Genomic DNA, 23,337 nt, shown 5'->3' with positions numbered 1-23,337 from the left:
CCCCTGGCAACTGACAGTCTTCAGTCAGACATCTCTTTGAGTTATATAAACTGAAAAATGTGGGGGAACATTAATAGAAACGGGCAACTGAGCTATGAATAGCGTAACTTTTTGATTTTTGTCAATCACATTTAGGCTTGATCGTCTCTTTATTTTACTGGACACCGGTACAACACCAGTAACAAGAAAAGCAGCTGCACAGCAACTTGGGGAGGTAGTGAAACTGCATCCTCATGAACTGAATAATCTCTTATCTAAAGTAAGCATGGTTTTTTTTCACCAGTACTTTAATAGTGAGAATAAAACTAGTTTAAAAGTATGCTTCTTTGGGAAGAAGAAAATGCATTGTGGTCTTGTGTTTTTCAAAAGTAAGAGAATAAAGAAAATTAGGGGCTGTTTCTGTTGGCTTCTGAAATAATTACGTAAATGAGGTTTCACTTAGCATTCAATATTGATATACAGCATCTGCTGTATAGTTTAGACCTTCTTCTATAAAGAGAAGCTCTACTGCCTTTTAAAGATTTCTGCTCTTGCCTTTAAAGATTTTTGCTTGTGTGATAAAGCATTAAAAATGTCGGAAGCTGCGTATCTTTAAAAGGGCTGGAAGTTGGGAAGAGTTTTCCATTGGTTTGAGACTTCAATCTGACCAAGTCCAGTAAAACCACCAAAAATAGTCCATATCTGACAGGTGGAGATGGCTCAGTGACCTCAGTTCTGTTCTTATTGAACAGATGCTCTCACCACAATTGATGATGTCAACAGAGTGGCCAAGAAGTCATGAACATGAAACTGCTTTCAGAGAAAGAAATAGTTTTTCCAGATGTGTGACATAGTGATAAACTAGTTTAGAAGAGCATATATTGCTTCAAGTGACCCATGTTGTATCGCTTCTTGGGTTAAATGACTTGAGGGTTTTAAAGTCTGTTAATCAATTTTGAATGCTTCCTTGTAGAAAAAAAGCCAGCAACAAACCAACCAACCAAAAAACTAAAAATGCATCTCAAGCCTTGTTCAGTACCTGGAGGAAATCAAGCTTCAGTTTAACTGATTGGACTAAATATATCTTATAAAGACTTAAGGTCTGGCTCTGGCAAGTGCTCTGCTAAGCAGTAAGCATTATAGAGAAGGCTGCTGGCATTTCTTGGTTTGTTTTAGTGTCCCTTTTTTATTTTGTTTTGAATGTTGTCTTAATCCATAGCATTAAAGTAATTGTGTTTTAATAGAGTGTAACAGCTGATGGATTTTTTTGGAAGTACATTTCAAGCAAATACTTATATTTACGTATTAATCTCTCCTTAAAGGTGTTAGTGTATTTAAGAAGTACGAATTGGGATACTCGTATTGCGGCTGGCCAGGCTGTTGAAGCAATAGTGAAAAATGTACCTGAGTGGAATCCAACTCCAAGATCAAAGCAAGGTGCTCCTTAAACTGATTGTGCTTAACTCATTGTTTATCTGATGCAAACTGTCTGTTATATGAGACTTTTCAAGACATCTGTGTAATTTGGTTTTTTATGAGCATAGACTTTTATTTGCGTGTAAGTTGTGTGGAGCAGGTCATGGGTTCAGTCCCTGTATGGGCCACCCACTTAAGAGCTGCACTTGATGATCCTTCTGGCTCCCTTCCAACTCAGACTATTCTGTGATTCTGTGAATTAGGACTGTAAGTTAACCTCTTTTTGGCTTTAGATCTTCCTCCTCAGTTGTACCTGACCTTTTTCTTCCAGAATTCCTGTGCTTGTCCTTTGAACTCTCATAAAGCTTTTATAAAGAAAAGGCATAACTAGTAAAATGTTTAACCAATCAACTTTGTCATGATGGTTTACATAAACTCTTTCCTTCACTGTTCCCTTAGCCCAAGCACCTTTCTGAGGGAGGTGAAATGGCAGCTTGCTTAAGTCTGTTCTCTTTCTTTTCATCTGAAATCCTCTTGGTAGGGATGTTAGTTTCCTTTATTGTTGAGTGATGGACTAAGTGATTTTGTCCAAACCCATTGGTACTGTCTATGTTCACGACTTTGTGGCACAGGTTCCAGAAATTTACTGACTTTTTTAAAAACTGGCACGAACTCCCTAAAACAGCAACAATGAAACTCACATCTGTTTGAGATGATATTTTATTTGTTTCACTTGGTGCCTCCCAGTTCTGTTGGCTTTGAATTTGACAAGCAACTTCTGCATTTTCCTTGTCCATTGTCTTTATTTTTGTAAACCATTGTATTTTCTCTCCTGCAACAGCTTCTCTTCTTATTCAATAATTGCAATCTCTTCAGTCTTTCCTCACAAGACAGCTGCTTTGTCTTTTAAATAACTTTGTCTTTCTCTGTGCTTTCTCTTACTTGTGTCCTCCTTGAGATGCACAGAACTCCACACAGTCTACCTACATCTCTAGAGTAATGAAATTTACACATAATGACAGAATGATGTGCTAAGTCCTGTCATCAGTGTCCTTCTTGGTGAGACCCAGTATTTTCTTGTCTGCTCTGGCTTCCACTGCTCAGTAAACAGATGAATACAGAAAACTGTCAGAAGTGCCCCCAAGATTTTTATTGAATGCAATGTTCTGTAGGCATGGTTTAGGTTATTCATTTTACACCTTATGTACTTACTTGCCCATTAGTCTGTTCTGGGAGCTCTCCTTGGATTCCTTAGTGCCATTGTGACTTTGGGCTACCCAAAATAATTTAGTGTTACCTGTGTGCTTGGAGAAGAGTGCATTAGTGAATGTCTTTTTCCATTGATTAAAGAATTGGTACCAACACTGAGCCCCAGAAAATTACAGAATTAACTTCTACCTTTCAGTTTGTAAAAGGATGTTGTCCCCAGCTCTGTGCTAACCTGATACTTTTGATTTATTCTTTCATATGAATCCTTGCCAAAAGCTTTTAAATCCATGTATTAAATTCACTGGATGCCCTCTATCCACTTGTTGCAGCTCTTTTAAGGACATTGTTAATCAGGTTATTGAAAGGTGTTTTTTTCCAGAGCAGTTATCTTTCCAAGTGAATCATATTTCTCCATATACCTAATAATTTAGTTATAGAATCATAGAATCGTTTGGATTGGAAAGAACCTTAAAGATGGTCTAGTTTCAACACCTTCTACCAAAGGCAGAGACTCTGCTATTGTATACTCTATCTTCCCAAGGACAGAAGTTCATTTCGCTTGTCTAGTTCAAGGATTAATTCTAGCATGTACATGGAAATTGGGTAACCTGTTAGAGTACAACACCCTTTTAAATGAATTATCCAGTTCTTGCACATCTGCCTATCAGATTGTTAATGAAATTTAAAAGATAATTGTGTGTTTGAGAAAAAGGTACTGTTTGAGAAGAGCTCACAGCTAGGCAACAGCAGCCCTTTCCCACACCTGTTCAGACCACTCTCCAGCTTCCCTGCTTTGGATGCTTGGCTGGTGGGGATGCACATCAGTGTTGGTGTGCTACTTGTGATACTATTTGTGAGCCATATGCAGTTCAAAACTGTAAGCTGTCCCTGTGTGTACAGAGAAGACCTGGTGCTAGGTCAGTGTCCAAGATTTTAAAAAGCTAAATTTATCAAGGGAAAAACTTTTTTTTTTCTATTCAGGTACATTTAGTGACCTATTTCAGTCTGTCTTTGTGAAAATGGAGCCTTTATACTTTGTGAATAAAAATGCTGTGTGTCTGATGATTCTTTGGAGGGGAGATACTATTTCTTGCTTTTCCTTCTGCCAGAATTTTGAACAAAAATTTCATCATGTTGTCCTTAATATTATTTTTATTTCCTACCTAGAACCAGGCTCAGAAAGTCCTAATGAAGATTCACCTTCAACAGATCGGTTGCGTTTTGACAGATTTGATATATGTCGGTTGTTAAAACATGGTGCATCTCTTCTTGGATCTGCTGGTGCAGAATTTGAAGTCCAAGATGATAAATCAGGTATCTATATTTTACTTGCAGACAAGGAGACTTACTGATTTGAAAAAGTTTGTTATGGCAGCATTATGAATCTAGCCACCTGTGGATTCTCAGAATGTTGGGATATAAGGACAGAAAATATTCCCCAACAGAAGTGGTTTGTGTTTTCTTCCTCAATTAACAGTTTTTTAGGGGGAGTGTATTATTTGTTTGGATTTTTGCCATAAGAGTATTAGTATGTGTACAGTGGGGAAGAAGGGGTGGAAACCTGAAAAAGCATCAAAGATTTCTGTAGACTTTTTTAAAAGGTGCAGGCACTATCACTGCTTCTTCACCCAGTGTTCCCACATACAGAAGTAGGATGTGGCTTATTTAAAAGCTTGAAGGTTTCAAGTATAGAAAGATTGCATGAAAAATACTGTGATAAGACTGCCAAAGTTGGGAGATCAAATACCAGTGCCTGTGTGATGTTTTTTTGTTTCAAGTGACTTGTCTAATATTTTTCTGTTATTTTTTAGCTGAGAGTTGGTTTGTCAGTGTAGTGGCACTGAATTGTTTTCATTTAAGCTATTTTTTTGCTATTACTGTACTTCCCTGCTCTTAATTCCAGGCCATCTACCAGTTTCTGCACCAAATTAAGTGATGCTGTTGATAAGAATCTGACCGTGCAGCCCTGATTCCTTCGTTCCTTATGTGTAATGGTTTCTGTGCAGGGTACACAGATCAGTAGCTCAGTGAGGAGCAGAACCTGTGGCTGCTGAAACTTGAGCAATGTCCTGTCTCTTCAGCCTGGTTGCTAATTTATTGCTTACCATCTTTTAAACTAGATTAATAAAGTGGTGTAGAAGTTTCACCTTGTCTAATGAAACCCAGCACTTCAGTTCATAGAAACCTGATACTTATTGCAGTGTCACATGATTTCACACAAAAAACTTCAGGAATTAAAATAAGTAAGAAATACAATATAAAAAAATAAGAAAATGAAACATAATCTTCAGCTGTTGCTTTTTTTACCCCATGGGAAAATGTATGGTCTGCTTTCTCTTCCGTGTTTTATAGCAGCTTCCCTTTTCAAGTAAGTAGAGTAGAATAGATGTAATGTAACTTAAATAATCTTTAGAATTATCAGTCTTTGACAATTATTCTTAAGATGATGGTAGAAAGGAAAAATATTTTATGAAGAATGGAAGTTGCTTGTATTTGCTTGTCAGTTAAATGCAGTTTAAGAAACCTTACTGGTATAGATAATATTAACTTCTAGTTACTGCTCAACCTGGTGTACACCCTAAAATCATGCCAGATGACCCCAAAATTGGTAATTACTTAAAAGTTTGTGCTGATAATGAAAAAGAAACCTACCACAATACCAACAAACCAAAACAACAACAAACCAACTCCTCCTAACTGGTTTCTGTGCATGTAAAGAGTGAAGTCTGACAGCCCTACCAGCTATAAATTTGGGGTTGTTTGGAGAATTTATTCCACTTGGATGCTAAAATCTTATATTTTTTATGTAAATATAGGTGCTCCCAAAGTCTAGGTGTTCTATAGTTAGTATTGAAACTTCACACATTCTTGAGATGGCATCTGTTAATTTCCAAATTAATCTTGCCGGATCACAGTTGAAATGCTTGTGTAGGTACAGTAACAGAAAAGGTCTTCCTGGGTATCAGTGCAATTTGTTTTAGAAGATTGTATTAGCCAAGTTCAATTTAATCCTGTAAATTTTGGCTTTGTTACGTACATTGAGCAAGTCCTCAGTAAAATATCTGGTTGGAAATCTGACACATCTTTTTAAAACCCCTTTTTAAGGTGAAATTGATCCTAAAGAGAGGATAGCACGACAGAGGAAACTGCTGCAAAAGAAACTTGGCTTAGATATGGGTGCTGCAATTGGAATGAATACTGAGGATCTGTTCAATGATGAAGATTTGGACTATTCTCCTTCTTCAGTTTTACTAGTAAACAAACAACCTGTAGGTAAAACCTTGGGCTATTTGACTGCAAGGAATAATACAGTGGGTTTGCTTTATTTGAGCTTCTGTGGTTATAGTATTAATATTTTAAATAAGATGATTGGCATCTAATATACTATGCTTTGGCCTCCTGAATTCTTGCATCGTGTAGTTGCTTGTTAATATTATTTGATGTCAAAGTGCTGCAATGTTTGAAATGGAGAGTTGGGGAAGTTGAGAGCATTGTGGGTTTGAGAATTTTTCAGGACTTCCATCGTAAGAAGAATTGACAATGAATGACTTTTCTTTCAGACTCTTCAGGCTGCTGAGTTAATTGACTCAGAATTTCGAGCTGGTATGAGCAGTAGACAAAAGAATAAAGCCAAAAGAATGGCTAAGCTATTTGCAAAGCAAAGATCCAGAGATGCAGTGGAAGCTAATGAGAAGAGGTATAATAGTGAACTGGTTTCCTTTTATTTCAGTTAAGCTGGGATTGTGATTTGATTTATCTGTTGAGAAACTTCCTACAGTCTTTGCATCTTAAATCTCTTATGTACTAATTGTGCTGATGGTGGAAAGTTTGCGTGCAGTGCTTGTTCCCAGGAGACCTTTGTTGAGGACCCAGCTTCAGAGGCATCTTAACATAATGGGATGCTAGCTGAAATGTGTGGTTTTCCCGTTATTTAGTATGGCTTGAGAATAATGCATGAAAATGGGGGATTTTAAGAAGATGAACAACTGAAAATTTAGGATACAATTTTCTGCTGTGTTCTGTGCTCTTCACTGTAGCTTATAGTGACATATTTTTGTATCTACTGTGTTCATAAACAAAATTCTTGATCTTATTTAGGAATTGCTGGGTTTCTTGGAAAAATGTGAGATGGATTGTGAATTTGGGACAGCATTCTGCTGTCTCCTCGCTGCATTTTTCGTTTTTACATGTAAACTTACCTATCTTGCATGTTTCACAGTGTTAAGCCTCTGTTTTGTATTCTTGCCATACTTCATTATATCTGAAGACTTCAGTTGTAGATGTAATTACTTTCTTTAAAGCATACTTCAAGTTCATGAACATGTACTTGCTCCTTCTCAGCAATGATAGCACTGATGGGGAACCAGAAGAAAAGAGAAGAAAAGTTGCAAATGTTGTCATCAACCAGCCTGCCACAGACTCAAAAACATTGGTAGAAAATGCTCAGGAAGAGGTATGATGTATTGTCCTGCTATTAGCAGGAACGATCATTCAGTTTTTTAGCAGAGTAATTTGAAACAAAATTCCTTCATGTGCCCAAATTCTTTAGTCATTTTAGCGTTCAGGGAAATGGCATGAGGAATGTCATGACTAGCTTAGTTTTATACATAATGAAGCAAGTGAGCTTCTAACTGTGTTTACAGCATTGAGGAAGAAAACACATTTAATCCTTTGCTTGCAGTTTGTGACCCAGATTAGCACGAGTAGGTGGCTACAGGTGTCAGACCTGGGTATTAAACTGGAAAACTGTGCTAAACACTTACATGGTAGGATTACAGCGAGCCACAAATAATTTGATCTAAATGCTTATTTAATCTTTATTTAATCTTTGCTGTACTTTAATTAGGCTTAATTTAGAATTAAGTTCTATCTTTAATACTTGAAGATTAAAACAATTACCTTAGTCTTGGAAAGAAGTGCATTTGTTTCAATAAAATTAAAAGCTAAAAGTCAAGAAATGGTAAACCAGAATATAAATAGTGCATAGAAGTTCATTTAAGAAGATTCTATCTAGATAAGTCTATATCCTACAAAAATAGTTTTCCAGACATAGTTCAGTAATTAAATTTTTATTTGCATGAAAATTATTGGAAAACTAATTGAAATATTAATGATAACTACTGGCTAAATAGCTGCTGGTTGCTTGCTGTTTTTCAGTTGCTCTGTGTATGTGATGATACGAACTTACTAATGGTAGTAAAAATTCCTTTCCACAGCCATGTCAGTTTCCTTGTGGGAAATTTTGGGATAGTGGATATGCTTTGGTTTTCAAAAAGTGGAATGTTTGGAAAAGGGTGCTGTTTATTGCTGGATCTGTTGATCCATTTCGTTAGTCTAGTGTGTTTTCAAACTGAAACTTGTCTATTATGTTGTTTAAAGGCAAAGTTCATAAATTTAAAGGATCACTGGGTAGAATAAGAAACTTTCTTAATTTTCGTCTTTAGCATGGTTTCTAAAGGAAAGGTGAATTCCAGGACATCAACATTAATTGTCATAGAGAAGAGGTTACACTGTTAACAGAAACTTCATAAATTTCTTAAGGGATCTAGTGCTAATCAGTGAAGTTTCTGAGCTGGGGAAGAGGATTGTTTTTTTGGTTCTGTCCAGTAATGAAGGAAAGTACTTAAGCTTTTGGAGTTTTTTGTATGCCATTTAAGAATGGAGAGACAACAGTATAAGTAGTGTTCATGAGTCCTTTCCTTTTTAATCTCATACTTAATTTTTTGTGGATTTAGGCAAACGAGTGGCCTCTGGAAAGCTTTTGTGAAGAGGTGTGCAATGATCTCTTTAACCCTTCTTGGGAGGTAAGATGTGCACTATTTAAGGTGGAACTACAGGTTTCTTAAAAAGGGCTTAAACAGAAATGCAAACATTGTCTATGTAGAACTTAAGAGAATTTTACCAGATATCAAAACTTAAATCGTTTGTGCATACAGATTACATAGCCAAGACAAATTTGCTTTTAGCAAACTTGAATGTTACTTAAGACTCATTTAAAGGGGAATGGAAAACAGATGTGTAATGTATACTTGCAGAGAGTGGGAAAGATAAGAAAAACAGTCATTATATAAGTGAGAGTTATGGGAAATTCAAGCAAAATAACATCACATCAATCTATGGTCAAAAAAGATGGAGCAATTAAAACAAACTTGGATTCATCAAGACTTTGAGGACTATTATGTGAATCTGTTGCTAGCAACAGTGGCATGTTTGTCTAATGCTAAACTACTAGAAAAGGAAAGGGAATCAATCCTTTAGTAACTACAAAAGCTATGTGTTTTGTTGCTTAGACCACTTATCTTCAAGATTCAAAATGATTCTGCTCACCTTTTTATTCAGTCCTTACAAAATTTTTCACAAACTTTGGTAGAAATTTCAGGTAAAAATAGGAAGTAGCTGATAAAGGTCTAACTTCCTTGTGCAGAAGGTAGAAACAAATGTTGTCAACTAACTTAATTTTCTTAAGTTTATCTTTTGAAGGGTTAAATATTAACAGCAACTCTAATATCCTTATGCGTGTCTGTAGCACAGTCTTGGTGATGTCAGTATGAGCAGAGCCAACTTGCTCTCAAGCTTGGAAACAGAGATAGATCATATGCAACCAGCACAATTATTTTTGTCCCAGAAAAGGAATGATTATATTTGTGTAGCACATCACCGCATCTGAGCTAAAAAGCTTCACCTTATTTTAATTCAGGCTGTTTGCAGTTGAAGGCCAGGTCCACTTTTTTTCTGGTATGTAGACATTCTCACAGCTTTCTTAATACGTTTGATTTAAGGCAGATACATCTTAATAAGGGAAGTAGATCAATACAGAATCATTATTACAGTATGTTCTGTGTGAAAAACAGGTTAACCTGCCTCAAAATGGGTGTTTCAAGTGGCTCTCTGGCAGCATCTTGCAATGTCTAGAGGTCACTTGGGTGACTAGTGAGTGCTTGTCATGCTTACATCAACTGAAGTCAGGGAGGATGAATCCTACTACTGGTATTTCTTTTATACATTTGTGTCTTGCTGGTTTGTGTTTGCAGAAGCTGAGACATTAACTAGCAAAATCTCCTTCTTTTGACTTGTAAAACCTACCTAGCTCATGAGCCATCTTGGGCCAAATAAATTGTTAGTGTATGAACAATTAGGAATTTAAGACTAGACTCTCTGGCTGGTTTTTATTGGCTTGCTTATAGCTTTAACCAGCAGCCACTGAGCTGTACATAGGGGGGGACACATATGTTTGCATTTCATAAAAGATACTCTGATGAAGGGAGGAGCTACCAAGCACCCAGTTCTAGTTGTTACTGCTGTGAAATGAACTGCAACAATTTTCTGCTAGCAACAAACATGTATATGAACTGTTCTTAAAAAAGAGTTACTTCACTTCTAACTTATGTAAAGGCCTCTCAATAAGAACCTGGTTCAAAACTCTGCTTTTGCAACTGTGCGTATCTGTTGAGTGAGCTTTCCTTGAGAAGCTGATTACTAGTCCAGTTAGATATCAAAAGTATCAGAAACAGATGTGTTTTTAACACACCTTTCTACTGGTCTTTTGTTATTTCCAGAACACTTCCTATTGTGTTCAACTGTTCATGTTTGGTGAGAACATGCAAGTGCCTATAATTTGCTTTCCCATATCACTTGTTCACTTATTTCTAAAATCCAGTCAAGCAAGGCAGATTTGTAAGTTATGCTGAACAGTAATTCCCAGAAATTTGTTTGGCAGACTCCAGAATACTCAGTGAGGATCCAAACCCTGTTTAAGAAATACAGACAGTTATAGAAAAATACTAAACATGAATTGCTTGAAACTCTAATATTGATTTGCTTTAACTTATAAACTTAATAAAAACAGTAATTTTGTCAAACTTCTCTTTGTCAAGTAGTACCATATAGCATAGTGAGGTAAAAGTAAATGTATGTTGGCTGCATTGCTGCAAATATCATAATGTGTTAGAAAATAGAAGCCATTCCTAATTGCTTCTGTTCATAAGCTGGAAAATACTTGGGAAAAAGGAGGTTGATTTTTTGGACAGGTGAATATTTTAATATGTGATTTGATCTAATAATTCCCACAAGTCTAAGTAGTGCTAATTCTGCAGCTCTTGAAACATCTCTGTTAAGAAAACAGTATTATTTCAATTTTCCAACATGGGTTTTGTTTCCTGTTCCCTAGTATTTTAAAACTGGCTTTTTATTTCACTTTCTTAGGTTCGACATGGTGCAGGTACTGGACTGAGAGAGATACTTAAAGCTCATGGTAAAAGTGGTGGTAAAATGGGAGATAGCTCTTTAGAGGAGGTAAGTTTCCAGTTATGTAGGCTTCATATTTTGCTTAAATGAAGTTTAGAAAAAGACTTCTTAAAATACTTTGCAACGGGTGTGTAATGTGGGGGAATATAAAGACTTTTCTGCTCAGAATCATCTGGATGACATCACTGTATGCAGCTGGCAAGACATTGTTTTTAAAAGACCTATGCAGAACCCAATACTACTGTATAATTAGCCATTAATATGTTGGTTGTGTATGAAGTTATTAAACACTAGCTTCCATATTAGAATATACTATTTTCAAGTCCTGGAAAGGCTGTGCTGAAACACAATTGACAAGTTGATTATGTAACTCTTGTAGTGTCTCAGACCATCAAACTCTACTTGCTTAAATAGTAAGAGGACTCTATCAACCTGCTCTCTTTATTATGAGAAAAGGAATTAAAATAAGTTTTTTTTAAAAGGATAATGATTTTTAATAAATATCCCGACAGTAATAGCTTGTTTACTAATAGTGAATTTTATTCAGATTCCTACTAACTCCCCTGCTGTAGAAGCAGCTGGAAGAGCTTGTGGCTTAATCAGTGTACTTCTGTATGCTTCGTAAATAAGGAAGGCAAAACCTCTCTGTTCTTGCTTCCCTGTAGAGTAGTATTTGTTCCATGGAGATGGCTGGTTAATAGCACAGTCTGCAATGATAAAATATTTTAAACCATTTAACTATTTGTGGAAAGTGTGTGTACTCCAGCTAGCTTCAAAGCCTGCTGTGTATGCCTTATGTGGGGTATAATTCTTTGGCATGTATGGGAATATGAAATCCAGAATATGCTTTAAGTTTTGTTCATTAAAAAGGTAGTTCTCAAGGGAAGTGGTGACCTAGTAGGCACGTAGTGGTGATGCCTAAGCAGTTGTTTTTATAGGGCTTTTGCTCTGAGATAGAAGATTACAGAGTTACTGCTCTCTAGCAGAGGCCAGAGCTTCAAGATGAGCTTTGATAAATCTGGAGGAGATGGAACTGAAAAGAAAGTTCCTTTCTCTGAGTCTCCCACAGGGAGGTACTGCTTTAGAGTTTGTTTACTTGTAAATATGCTTCCAGCATATTAATTAACTTGCCTAGGATGTGTTGCTGTTTGTCAGTATAGATTATCTGAATGACTTTATTTTGTGTGCTTTGTAGGAGTAAATTGTCTACCTTACAAGATGCTGTCAAGCTATTGTGTTTTAGCTCCAGCGGGCAATGAAGCATCACACAGCTTCTTTCTCACTCCCCACTCTGGTGGTATGGGGAGGCTTAGGGGACCATCAGGAAAGAAGTAAAATTCAGGGGTTGAGAAAACAACAGTTTCATAATGGAAACAAAGTAAAATATTATAATAATAGTACTAATCGTAGTAACAGTAATAATAGTAATGAAAAGGAGAGGAAGAATTAAAACCCAAGAAAACCAAGTGCTGCACAATATAATTGCTTACCATCCTCTGATCAATGAATGCCAAGCCTGGCCCAAAACACCAGTCAGCCCCTTCTGGATACCTCCCCCAGTTTATATACTGGGCATGGGTGGAGTGTCCCTTTGTCACATATCCCAGCAATGCTTCCTCTGCTTTTTGTGTACCTCCGTGGTGGCAGAGCATGAGACATTCAGAAGTCTTTGACTTAGGGTCAGCATGATGTAGCAGCAACCAAAACATCTGTGACTATACCAGCTACTGAGGAAAAAAACTAACTCTGTCCCAGCTGAAAGCAGGACACTAGCCTTTTGATAAAGGTACTGTGTTTTTAGAGGAGAAAACACCCAGGTTATGATGTTTATAATGATCCAAGTGAGTTGAATTAGTGCTGACTACTTGGCCTGGACTATCTCTGCAAGAGAGCTGTATTGAATCAATGTGAACATTTGTTGTCTTGTCTTTTACAGATTTTAGCTAAAGTAAGCATATTAGAAATGCCTTATGAATAAATGTACTTAAGGTGTTTAACTTCTCTCTTCTTACAGATGATTCAGCAGCATCAGGAATGGCTAGAAGACTTGGTTATTAGACTTCTTTGTGTGTTTGCACTAGACAGATTTGGAGACTTTGTTTCAGATGAAGTAAGTTTAAGCTATCTTGGCAGGAGCAGGAAGATCAGCAGGCTTCTGCAGGAGATAACACTGCAGCAGCCTGGCTGTGCTTTGCGTAGTGCTGCTGCATGTCCCTGTTATAACTGCTCACAGATGCTTCTTAAAAATAACTGATGCATAAACTTCACCCTTGTTTGTATAACAGCTTGGTAATCTGACTCTTGTTAAGTGAAAATTTCATACAGAGGTATCTGTTTTATCGTTTACTTTTTCCTAGGTAGTGGCACCAGTACGTGAGACTTGTGCTCAGACTTTGGGAGTAGTATTGAAACACATGAATGAAACTGGTGTTCATAAAACTGTGGATGTTCTCCTGAAGCTGCTTACACAGGAACAGTGGGAAGTGAGACATGGTGGTCTCCTAGGAATAAAGTATGCTTTGGCAGTACGTCAGGTAATAACCCTCATGACAAATTGTAGAGAACTTTGGATCAAAAATCTATGCTTAAAGTTGAGGATGTGGCTGAGCATTAGATAGGTGTGATAGAGCAAGCTTGCTTGCACTGCAGTCCTGTGGGTTGAGATGGGTGACTGCACTTCTATATCCATGCTGCAGGTATATGGTGCAAGCTGTGCTTGCAGAAAACATAAATGGAAGATATGCCTGCCTGGTCTCGTATGTGAGGTAACAGAGCAGAGTGTTACAAGAAGTTTAGGCTATCTGTGGTGGTATTCTGCAGACACTGAGCTTTGTTTACACCAAAACTGAGCTGTCTTACAATTCATTAGATTGATAACCTATGTTTAATTTCATGAATGGTAACTTAAAATATTTAGATTGCAATCTTGCACCTGTATCATCCCTTTGTAAAAATCAGGTTCATTTACACACACAAGAGTACATCTTAGTTGATTGTATCTTTATAAGCTTTTTTCGGTTTAAAAATGCTTTTGATCTTTTTGGCAGGACATGATCGACACTTTATTGCCTAAAGTGCTGCCTGCAATAATTGAAGGTCTGCAAGATCTGGATGATGATGTCCGAGCTGTTGCTGCAGCATCTTTAGTACCAGTAGTGGAAAGCCTGGTCCAACTTCAATCTCAGAAGGTGACTGAACTGTTTTAAGTTCACTTTTGGTCTAAGCAAAGAAAATAATACTTAGAGGTTTAGTAGTTTTTAAAAAAAATTATAAACCTTCTCTGCTTATTTGTATAGGTGCCTTTTATTCTTAATACCTTGTGGGATGCACTCCTGGAGTTGGATGACTTGACAGCTTCCACAAACAGTATCATGATCCTTCTTTCATCCCTTCTGACTTACCCTCAGGTCCGCAAATGCAGGTAACTTTTCAATTAGTATTGCTTTGCTATTACAAGTCTGAGTGTCCACTTATTGTCAAATTGGAATCATTAGTTTCTTTCAAATCATGTACCAAGGAGATGATTAATTAAACTCAGTATTTTGTTTCTACTCTAGTTTTTTAATAAAGTGAAGGTTGTGACAGTGTTTCTCTATTCACTGTGTTAGTGAAATGTAGCAAAGGAGTTAAGAAGTGTACTAGACATGGTTTATATGTGACCTTTTCCCCCCACCCCGTCTCTCTCCTTTCATCTTGGGTGTTTTAGTAAAGGGTATTTGCTCCACTCACATGGTGGTCCTGCCCACAAACATCTTGTTTGTTAACAAGGAACAGACAAACTCCAAATGAGACCAAACTGTGTATATTACACATGTACTATGTACATTTATGAACCTGTAGAAATTTGCTATTGTAATAGTTCTAAAATAAGCGCCAAACATAAATTCACATCAATGGTACAACTAGTAATTTTGTGACTGCTTCACAACACTGCCTAGTTGCTATCTCTTTGGGACTCTGACAAATTAAAGGAACTGCATCTTAGTATGTCAAATTTTTCATAATATACATGGTAAACTCAGAGTATCTGCTCTTAAGGTAGATGCTGTACACATTTGATTTTTCTCATCCTGTATGATTGGCACTACTGGAGCTGGTGGTTTCCCAAATCCAAAAAAAAAAAAGAAATTTTGTTACTAATGCAGTCTTTAAATTCAACACATACTACTTGCATCAGCTGATATGCCAGTTGAATCAGTTGATATGCCAGTTCATGTAAAAAAGATGCAAGCTTGTTTTTAATTAATTGTAAAGTTATAACTGCCTAATAGCAACTTCAGAACAGAAACGGCCCCTCCTTTTTTCTGAACAGTTGAACAAAGCCTAAAGTATAATCTGGGAAAAAAACATGGTAAAAATATGTGCTTAAATTGACTAGTTCACTATACCAGTTAAAAATACCCAAACCAGTATTTTCCTGAAAAAAGATACAAACTCAAACTATTTTAAATGTATAAGCTGTAGTAACTTGATCTTTCACTTAAAATCACCAAGTACATGCAATACTTTGCTTTCTTAAAGCTTTCTTTTGGATAAAATGAGAATAAACAAAATTAACGTAGCTCTGTGTGTGTGTGTTTTTATCCCTGACGCTGCCTCTACATTTCCCTTTCTTGTAGTATTCAGCAATCCCTGACAGTTTTGGTCCCACGAGTGTGGCCATTCTTGCATCACACAATATCTTCTGTGCGAAAAGCAGCACTGGAAACATTATTCACACTGTTGTCTACCCAAGACCAGGTAAGAATTAGAGGTATTAGTGTATTACTGTGATACATATTGGAATATGCTTGGTCATATGATATCCTTGTTTCAGAGTTCTTCAACCTGGCTGACTCCAATTCTGCAAGACATGTTGAGGCACATATTTCAGTTTTGTATCTTAGAAAGCAACCAAGAAATTCTGGGTCTTATTCACAAGGTATTTGCATGACTTACCACCTAGATATAGTGCTTGTATATCTTCTTTCAAATCCTGTCTACGTTTCTGCAGATAAAGAGTAGTGTGCTCATGTTAAATACTTGCAGTTTCCCCATGTGTGCTTTACTGTCAAATGTAGAGTAAATGAGTGTTCCTGCAGTTTCTCAGCATGTGTATAATCTTATGTAGACCACTTACAAATTTCTCATGATTTCTGCTGTGGTTCTTTCCCAAGGTGTGGCTGGAACTGTTAAACAAGGCATCTGTACAGTATGTTGTTGCAGCTGCTTGTCCATGGATGGGAGCCTGGCTCTGCTTAATGATGCAGCCATCTCATTTGCCCATTGACTTAAACATGTTGCTAGAAGTAAAAACCAGGTCCAAAGTAAGTGAAATATGGCCTCCCTGACTGTTCTGAGGAAAGTAGGAAATTGCTTAGCTGTATATAAAACACATTCTAAGGGCGTTAGAGGGGAGTGGTGGTGCCTTTCTACAGTTCTAAATGTAAACTCTTACAGGCCTCAAGTCTGTAGAGCAAAAGGGTGCTTGTCAGGTTATCCAAGAATTAAGTTCTGCTGCGTAGCATTCTCTGCGTGGATACTTTATAAAGTCTATTTATGTGACTCTAAAGCCATCTGTTTGCAGTACTGAGTTAAATCCAAAAGCTTTGTGTTATTTCTGAAAACATGATGAGAGGTTTCCTTTTTCCTCTGTGTTTGTCAGCTGTATGTCAAATATTAACCTTAATGTTATAGTGAAGGAATGTAGCATACATTTAATTGGACTACAGAATGCTGTTAGTGGAGAGATTATTTACAAAGTATTGACTACTTTAAGAAATCTGTTACCCAGGAAGTGTTCTGTCTTAGTCCAACTTTTTCATGGTATGGTGATTTGTATTGTTATGGAATACGAATTAATCTTTTCATTACAAACACACTTTCAACCTTTCCTTTATTCCATAGGAAAAAGCAGGGGCTAAACTGCGTCAAGGTCAAATCCAGAATAAGGAAGTGATTCAGGAATACATTGCTGGGGCAGACAGCATTGCAGAAGATCCAGCAACCAGGGATTACGTTGTCATGCGTGCTCGGATGATGGCAGCAAAGTCAGTTTACTGGAAATATGAAAAAAATACTTAAAATAAATGTATTTTTTTTATATAGTATATAGTGGTTTTGCCAAAATATAATTCATGTTTTTGCATCTTCATTTTGAATCATTGATTGCAGAATAATTATAATGTTGAAATGACTGGTTTTTTGTTTTGTCAGGTTGCTGGGAGCACTTTGTTGCTGCATTTGTGACCCAGGTGTAAATACTGTTACTCAAGAAATAAAGCCAGCTGAATCATTAGCTCAGCTACTGCTCTTCCACTTGAATTCTAAATCTGCCTTGCAGAGGATTAGTGTTGCGTTAGTAATCTGTGAGTGGGCTGCCTTGCAAAAGGTAGGATGTTTCTGCAGCAAAAATAAATTTTACTTACTATCTCAATCCACTGATTATTGTGTGATACTTAGCTCAAAATAAGATTTCAGTAGGTAAGCTAAAATGGTGTGTATGCATTTAATACCAAAATCTTGATTGTTAGACAGTGGAGGAATACAGGACTCAGTAGATAAATGCCAGCTGTCAAAACTATGAATCAGTAAATATGCTCACATTTTTTCTACAAACAAATCTATTCTCAGGGTGCCTTTTATCTAAGGTCAGTGATTCCTTTGAAGATGACTGTCTTTTCTCTACTCACTATCATTTCTAGTGGCAGACTTTTTGTTCCTAATCCTTTATCTTTAATATTCTGGGTTATGAATGTTAATAGTCCCTCTGGAAACTGGATTTTTGTAGTAAGATTGAGCTGCCCAAGAATGAAAAAAAGAAATGGTGATTATTAAGAAAAGAAAATTGTGTTTTTCTGTTACAGGAGTGTACAACTGTGGCTATTTGTGTTCAACCTCGTTTACTTGGGGTCCTTTCTGAACATCTCTATTACGATGAAATTGCCGTTCCTTTTACACGAATGCAAAACGAATGTAAACAACTCATCTCATTGCTAGCTGATGCACACATTGACATTGGAAACAGAGTAAACTGCAGTGTATTTACCATAGATCAAGCTAATGAGCTGGTAAGTAGAGGCATGCCTGCCTCTCCTCCAAATCTGCTTGTCTTGAAATGCACCTTCAGCATAATTATTACATAGACAGTAACTTGCAGAAATAATGTGGTGACCTTTGCATATCTCATGAAAAAGAGTGTGCAAAGAGTCCTGCTGTTTCCCCTGAGGTGTGTTTACAGTCTGACAAAAATCAAGTGCAATGCAAGGTATGTAATGTGAGAATAAAACTGAGTTCTGATCCCAGGTGTGGATTCACTATTGAAATCTTCTCACAAGAAAAAAAAAGCAGGCTTCAAAACCATTGTCAGAAGACTTGTAAATAGACTGTGTAAATTCTAGACCTTCTTCCCCTTTGCACCCTGACCTTTTAATCTGCTTTTAATCTTTTTCCAGTGAAAGATTTAAGCAACAATAGTCAACTGGTTTTGAGTGGGGAAGGATATGGAAAATTCTGCAGCTACTTTGTTGTGCTTTTTTTCTTAGATTTTTATCTCAGTCTCTTTCCTCAAAAGAAAGTCTGCTGAGAAACAACTTGTTCATGCACAGGCACCTTACACATCGTTTTTGGATTCTTGTTATTCATGTTCTGCTTTGCTAATCTGTCACATGCTACATATTTTCTAGAATATCTGGGTAGAACTGACAGATATGGGACAATCTAAATTTGCGGGAGTACATAAACTGCTCTTGTAGCTTTGGGAATCTAGACTTTAAGTGTCTATGATATATCTGATTTTTATTGATTGGTAGTTCAGGATTCCCAGAAACTACATTTTGGAGAATTTCCTGTTATTTACTGGGAAAATGGAGATGGTGATAAGTGACTCATGTTGTGCCATGAGGATATCCCGTTTTATAGTAAATTAAACAGATGTGTAATTCTTTATTTCCTTTTTCTTAGGTTACTTCTGTTTTCAATGAGGTGACATCATCCTTTTCTTTGAATCCTAAAGTTCTGCAACAGTTGGACAGTAAAAGGCAGCAAGTCCAAATGACTGTTACAGAAACAAATCAAGAATGGCAAGTGTTGCATCTGCGAGTCCATACCTTTGCTGCATGTGCAGTTGTGAACTTGCAGCAACTTCCAGAAAAACTAAATCCTGTTATAAAACCCTTAATGGAAGCTATCAAAAAAGAAGAGAATACGCTCGTACAAAACTATGTGGCTTCGTGCATAGCAAAGTTACTTCAGCAGTGTACAACAAGGTCTCCTTGTCCCAATTCAAAGATCATAAAAAATCTCTGCAACTCCCTGTGTGTGGATCCACATCTTACCCCACTGGCAGCATGTCCTGCACAGCCTCAGAGTAGCCATGAAAACTCAAAAGGTATGACATCCAAGACTGCCAGGATTTTTAATATGTCTGTGTTTATTTCTGAACTGTTGAAATGGTATTTATTAATAATGATTTCATTTAGGTATTTTAAACTGTGTGCAACTAATGTCTGTTGATTTATATCTGTATATCTATAAAATACTTCCATTCCAATTTTCAGGTATTGACTCTTGTTTGGTTATAACCTAGTTATGATCACATTTCACTTATTCACTTATTAGCTTCACATGTTATTGAATAAAAATGGAAATTAAAGTAGCCTGTCAAAAATGTGTGACTTGTGTTACATTCCGTAGGCTAATCATAAGATAAAAAGATTAGGACAGTGTTCAAAATTAATAACATAATCCTATGCATGCAATGGTCATGGATCCTTTAAATGGTCCATTATTGAAAATGCATGGATTGAATGAGCAACCCAGATTAATTAAATTAAGATATTAATACTCTCAAAGATTCTGACCTGCTTTAAGTTTTGACTATTGTATGTTCTACTCCTTCTTAATGAATGTGTCCTCCTTTATCTCAGAGTAGAATAACATTCATATCTGAAAATGAAGGTCTTTAGTATAAATAGACACATCAACAAATTCAAAGATACTGATGGCATCTTTTATTGTATCATGACAGAAGTATTGAACTGTGTTAAAGGACACAGAATATAAATTGACTGAAACTTTAGAGCATAATGTGCTTTTTATTAAATGAAATTGTGCAAATGTTTTGTTTGATTGATGTGTTACCTGTGCTTCTTGCTGAATTACAATTTCTGGCAGTTTACGGATTTAACTTTTCCTTCTAAGTCTAATGTGTTCCTAGCACAGCAATTCTTCTCTGTACTCAAGTGCCATAGTCCTCAAGGGTGGAACACATTATGAGTTTTTTAAAGCGCAATCAGCAGATGACTTGTAGGTAGCTCTCACATCCTCCTATGTGTTAAACTGCAGTTTAAATTGTTGTCAGCTGTTCTCCCTTTTCTTTTAGGGCCCAACTCTGATAAAGATGGGATGCAGCACACAGTTACTAAACACAGGGGAATAATTACATTGTACAGACATCAGAAAGCTGCTTTTGCCATCACAAGTCGGCGAGGTCCTACTCCAAAAGCTCCAAAAGCCCCTATTGCAGATCTTCCTACAGGCAGCAGTGGAAGCATTCCTACAGAACTTGATGAGGTACATTTCAAAAGCTTGAATTTGCAACTTCACATCCACCCCTCCTTTCCATTACTTTGAATTCACTGGATATATACACTGATACTAGTGTAGTAGGGATGGCAGGGGTTTTGCATCACAAAACAGAAGGTTTTGTGATGCAAGCAGCATGTGTTTATTTTAAATGTTTGTAATCAAGAATATGAATAACTCCTGAAATGTTATGTTTACTATAGAATATGAATATTAATATAAGTTCACGCATGGATTTCCACAAAGTGTGGAACAAACACAAGAGGACACCAACTGTGTCCTGCCTATGTTAGTGTTGGTCCATCTCAATTGCTGCTGGATGCCTCTGAAGCATTAAAACCAGCAACTGAAATAAAAAAATAAATAACAAATCAAATATTGTGAGTTTTCTAGTATAGTACTGTTCTTGGTGTCACTGTATTGGCAATATCCGAGGTTCTGGAACCACTTGGAAACATCCTGTTGGAATGGACCAGTATCAGCAAAGGCCAAATCTCAAATTTATAGGCTTGAAATAATTGGCTATAAAAGATTTTTGGTTTTTTTACATGTATAAGGAATGAAGTAATTAACTAGGGAAAAAACCTATCGGTGAATGTGTTGTAGATGGGTATAAACGCAATCAAAATTGAATGCCTATGAAATGAGGTCACCCTTGACAATAATTGTTATTAAATGTACTTAGCCCCACTACTTTGTCGAATTGTTTAATTCTAGGCTCAGAAACCTTATGTTGTACAGAGAAGAGGAGCTGAATTTGCCTTATCTACTATAGCTAAACATTTTGGTGCTGAAATGGCAACAGGATTGCCACATCTCTGGGATGCTATGGTTGGTTCGTTAAGGAACAACATTCACATAAATAATTTTGGTAATTACACTTCTGATTTAAACTGGGAGGGGTGGCAGGCTGGAGCCAGTGTGTCAGTCTTAAACTGAACACCTTTTCTGTTTTTACCAGACCGAAAATCCTTACTGGAAAAAGGAGATGCTCCTGCTCAGGAGCTGGTGAATTCTTTGCAGGTTTTTGAAACAACAGCAGCTTCGATGGATACTCAGCTACATCCTCTGGTAATTAGCTTTTGCATGAAACACTTCAGTCTCTTTATCACTAGTGGTTTAAATTGTTATTTTTCTTTTTTAGATATTTTTCTAGTTTGTTCAAATGGTGTTTTAGTCACTCATTAGCCTGCCTGTTCTCCCGATCCTCTGTCCTAGTCTTGACATACTGAAGGCATAGCCTTCAGCAGTCAAGATGTACCGTTTAAAAGCTGGTTTTCCCTGTATTCTGTAGGATGTTGAATTCTGTCATCTGTGCAGGTCGTAGAATAAACCACAAAAGTAAACAGCTACCTAAAAGTTTAGCCTTGGCCTACCGTTTTTTGAGTGAGATCCCAAACAAGATTGTTTCCAACATTTGAGTTTTGTTAGTATTTATGCTGTTGTGTTACATTGGAATCAGCATCTCTGCATTATTCTAATTCTGTATTTCCTAAACCTGGAGAACAGACAGGTAATATGGTGCCTTCTGTTTGTTATGAAAGTAAAGATAAAAATGTGGTTATGCAGCACTGTGTGGCTGACTGAAAAGATTTGACTTAAAATGCACAAACTGACATGCAGTTTGTGTGGCCAGAGTGGGGGCAAAGTGGTAGTACTAAAGTCAGTTTATTGCCTGGATACTCTGTACTAGGTTGAAGGTTGTAAGAAAGGCTGCTTGTGCAGGGAATACAAAAATTATGAAGACCTCAGTTTACTCCCAAGTAGACTATATTTGATCATTTAAAAATGGTCTGTTTCTCTGAACTGTCTGTTTCTACTCAGGAGAGAATCCTGGAGTTGGGATAGTTATGAGAAAGTATCACTGAAGGTTAAAAAAATGTTAAGGAAGCAACAGAACAAGAAAGTCATCCTTATGCCTGCATCTAACACAATTTTCAGTAGTAGCCTATCTGCAGTACTCTGTTTCAGAGTAAGTATAGTAGCTCTGGAAGACAGACAGAGAAGGGCAACAGGATGACAAAAATACGTGACAAGGCTCGCATGCAACGAATAAGTAGGCCAGAACTCTGGAAAGGGTGGGTATAATGAAGGGCTATAGAATTCTGAGCAGATGGAGAAGAATCATGGGAAATTTTTTTTACCTATTTTAATAAAATACTGAAGTTATTTCGAGTGCATTTAGCATATGCCATGGAAAGACTTTTTTTATATATATACACACATAAATGTGGTATGTAGTTATTGTGTAGATTGGTTTTGATGGTGCTAATACTGTATGCAGTTTAAAAAAAAATTGTAGAAAGTCACAGAGGCTGAACTTGGTTCACCAAAGCAAGCAGTTAGGGACCTTGGCACTAGGAAAAGCCTGACCGTCTGTTCAGGTATCAATACAGAAGCATAACTGCACTGGTTAAAAAGAAGACACATACATACACCAAAGACACAAGTGTATACCCTGCTGGGGAGGTGCAGATTTCCTTCTGGGTGTCCTCCTTGTCACACAGAATTACTGAGATTCCCAACATGAGTAGTAATTAATCTGCCTAAACACAAAGGGAATGAGTCTAGGACAAATATGCTAACTAGAAGGAATTCTTAAATCTATGTATCTATATTTAAGAAAAAATTTATTTTTTTTTACTCTCTTTTCAGTGTGAAACACTTTCTTGCTAACTGAGGGCTTCAGTGATTTTGATTGAAATGCTAAATATTTTGTTACTCTGAATTTTATCTGTATTGGGGAGTAAAATGTGTTCAAAGTTCAAATTGCCTTTTTCTTCTGAAATAATTTTTTAGTTGTAAGCAATTATATCTTGCAAAGGAGCCATTTTAAGCATTCGTAAATGACTTTGAAATACTCTATAGTTCAAAAAAAATCACTGATTTGTTTATAATTCATATTAACCTTTACTCCCCACACCT

At 36.7% G+C, this 23,337-nt stretch overlaps 1 protein-coding gene across 1 annotated transcript in view; it reads left to right on the top strand.

Annotated features, from left to right (window-relative positions):
• The window catches only part of BTAF1 (B-TFIID TATA-box binding protein associated factor 1), a 42,385-nt gene that overhangs the window by 9,145 nt on the left and 9,903 nt on the right, over positions 1–23,337 (top strand). The window contains exons 2-23 of the mRNA XM_058841151.1: positions 136–259; positions 1,302–1,416; positions 3,772–3,918; positions 5,710–5,873; positions 6,165–6,301; positions 6,946–7,057; positions 8,340–8,408; positions 10,807–10,896; positions 12,863–12,958; positions 13,206–13,382; positions 13,896–14,036; positions 14,145–14,269; positions 15,468–15,588; positions 15,665–15,769; positions 16,005–16,154; positions 16,735–16,877; positions 17,044–17,218; positions 17,694–17,897; positions 18,790–19,216; positions 20,210–20,400; positions 21,130–21,283; positions 21,374–21,483. Coding sequence (XP_058697134.1) covers positions 136–259; positions 1,302–1,416; positions 3,772–3,918; positions 5,710–5,873; positions 6,165–6,301; positions 6,946–7,057; positions 8,340–8,408; positions 10,807–10,896; positions 12,863–12,958; positions 13,206–13,382; positions 13,896–14,036; positions 14,145–14,269; positions 15,468–15,588; positions 15,665–15,769; positions 16,005–16,154; positions 16,735–16,877; positions 17,044–17,218; positions 17,694–17,897; positions 18,790–19,216; positions 20,210–20,400; positions 21,130–21,283; positions 21,374–21,483 — 3,277 coding nt within the window. The remainder of the gene's footprint in view (positions 1–135; positions 260–1,301; positions 1,417–3,771; positions 3,919–5,709; positions 5,874–6,164; positions 6,302–6,945; positions 7,058–8,339; positions 8,409–10,806; positions 10,897–12,862; positions 12,959–13,205; positions 13,383–13,895; positions 14,037–14,144; positions 14,270–15,467; positions 15,589–15,664; positions 15,770–16,004; positions 16,155–16,734; positions 16,878–17,043; positions 17,219–17,693; positions 17,898–18,789; positions 19,217–20,209; positions 20,401–21,129; positions 21,284–21,373; positions 21,484–23,337) is intronic.

This window comes from Poecile atricapillus, chromosome 6 (assembly GCF_030490865.1).
Source record: "Poecile atricapillus isolate bPoeAtr1 chromosome 6, bPoeAtr1.hap1, whole genome shotgun sequence".
NCBI classification, from domain to species: Eukaryota; Metazoa; Chordata; class Aves; order Passeriformes; family Paridae; genus Poecile; species Poecile atricapillus.
The sequence above is the reverse complement of the archived record's forward strand: the minus strand, read 5'-3'. Positions and strand labels throughout refer to the sequence as shown.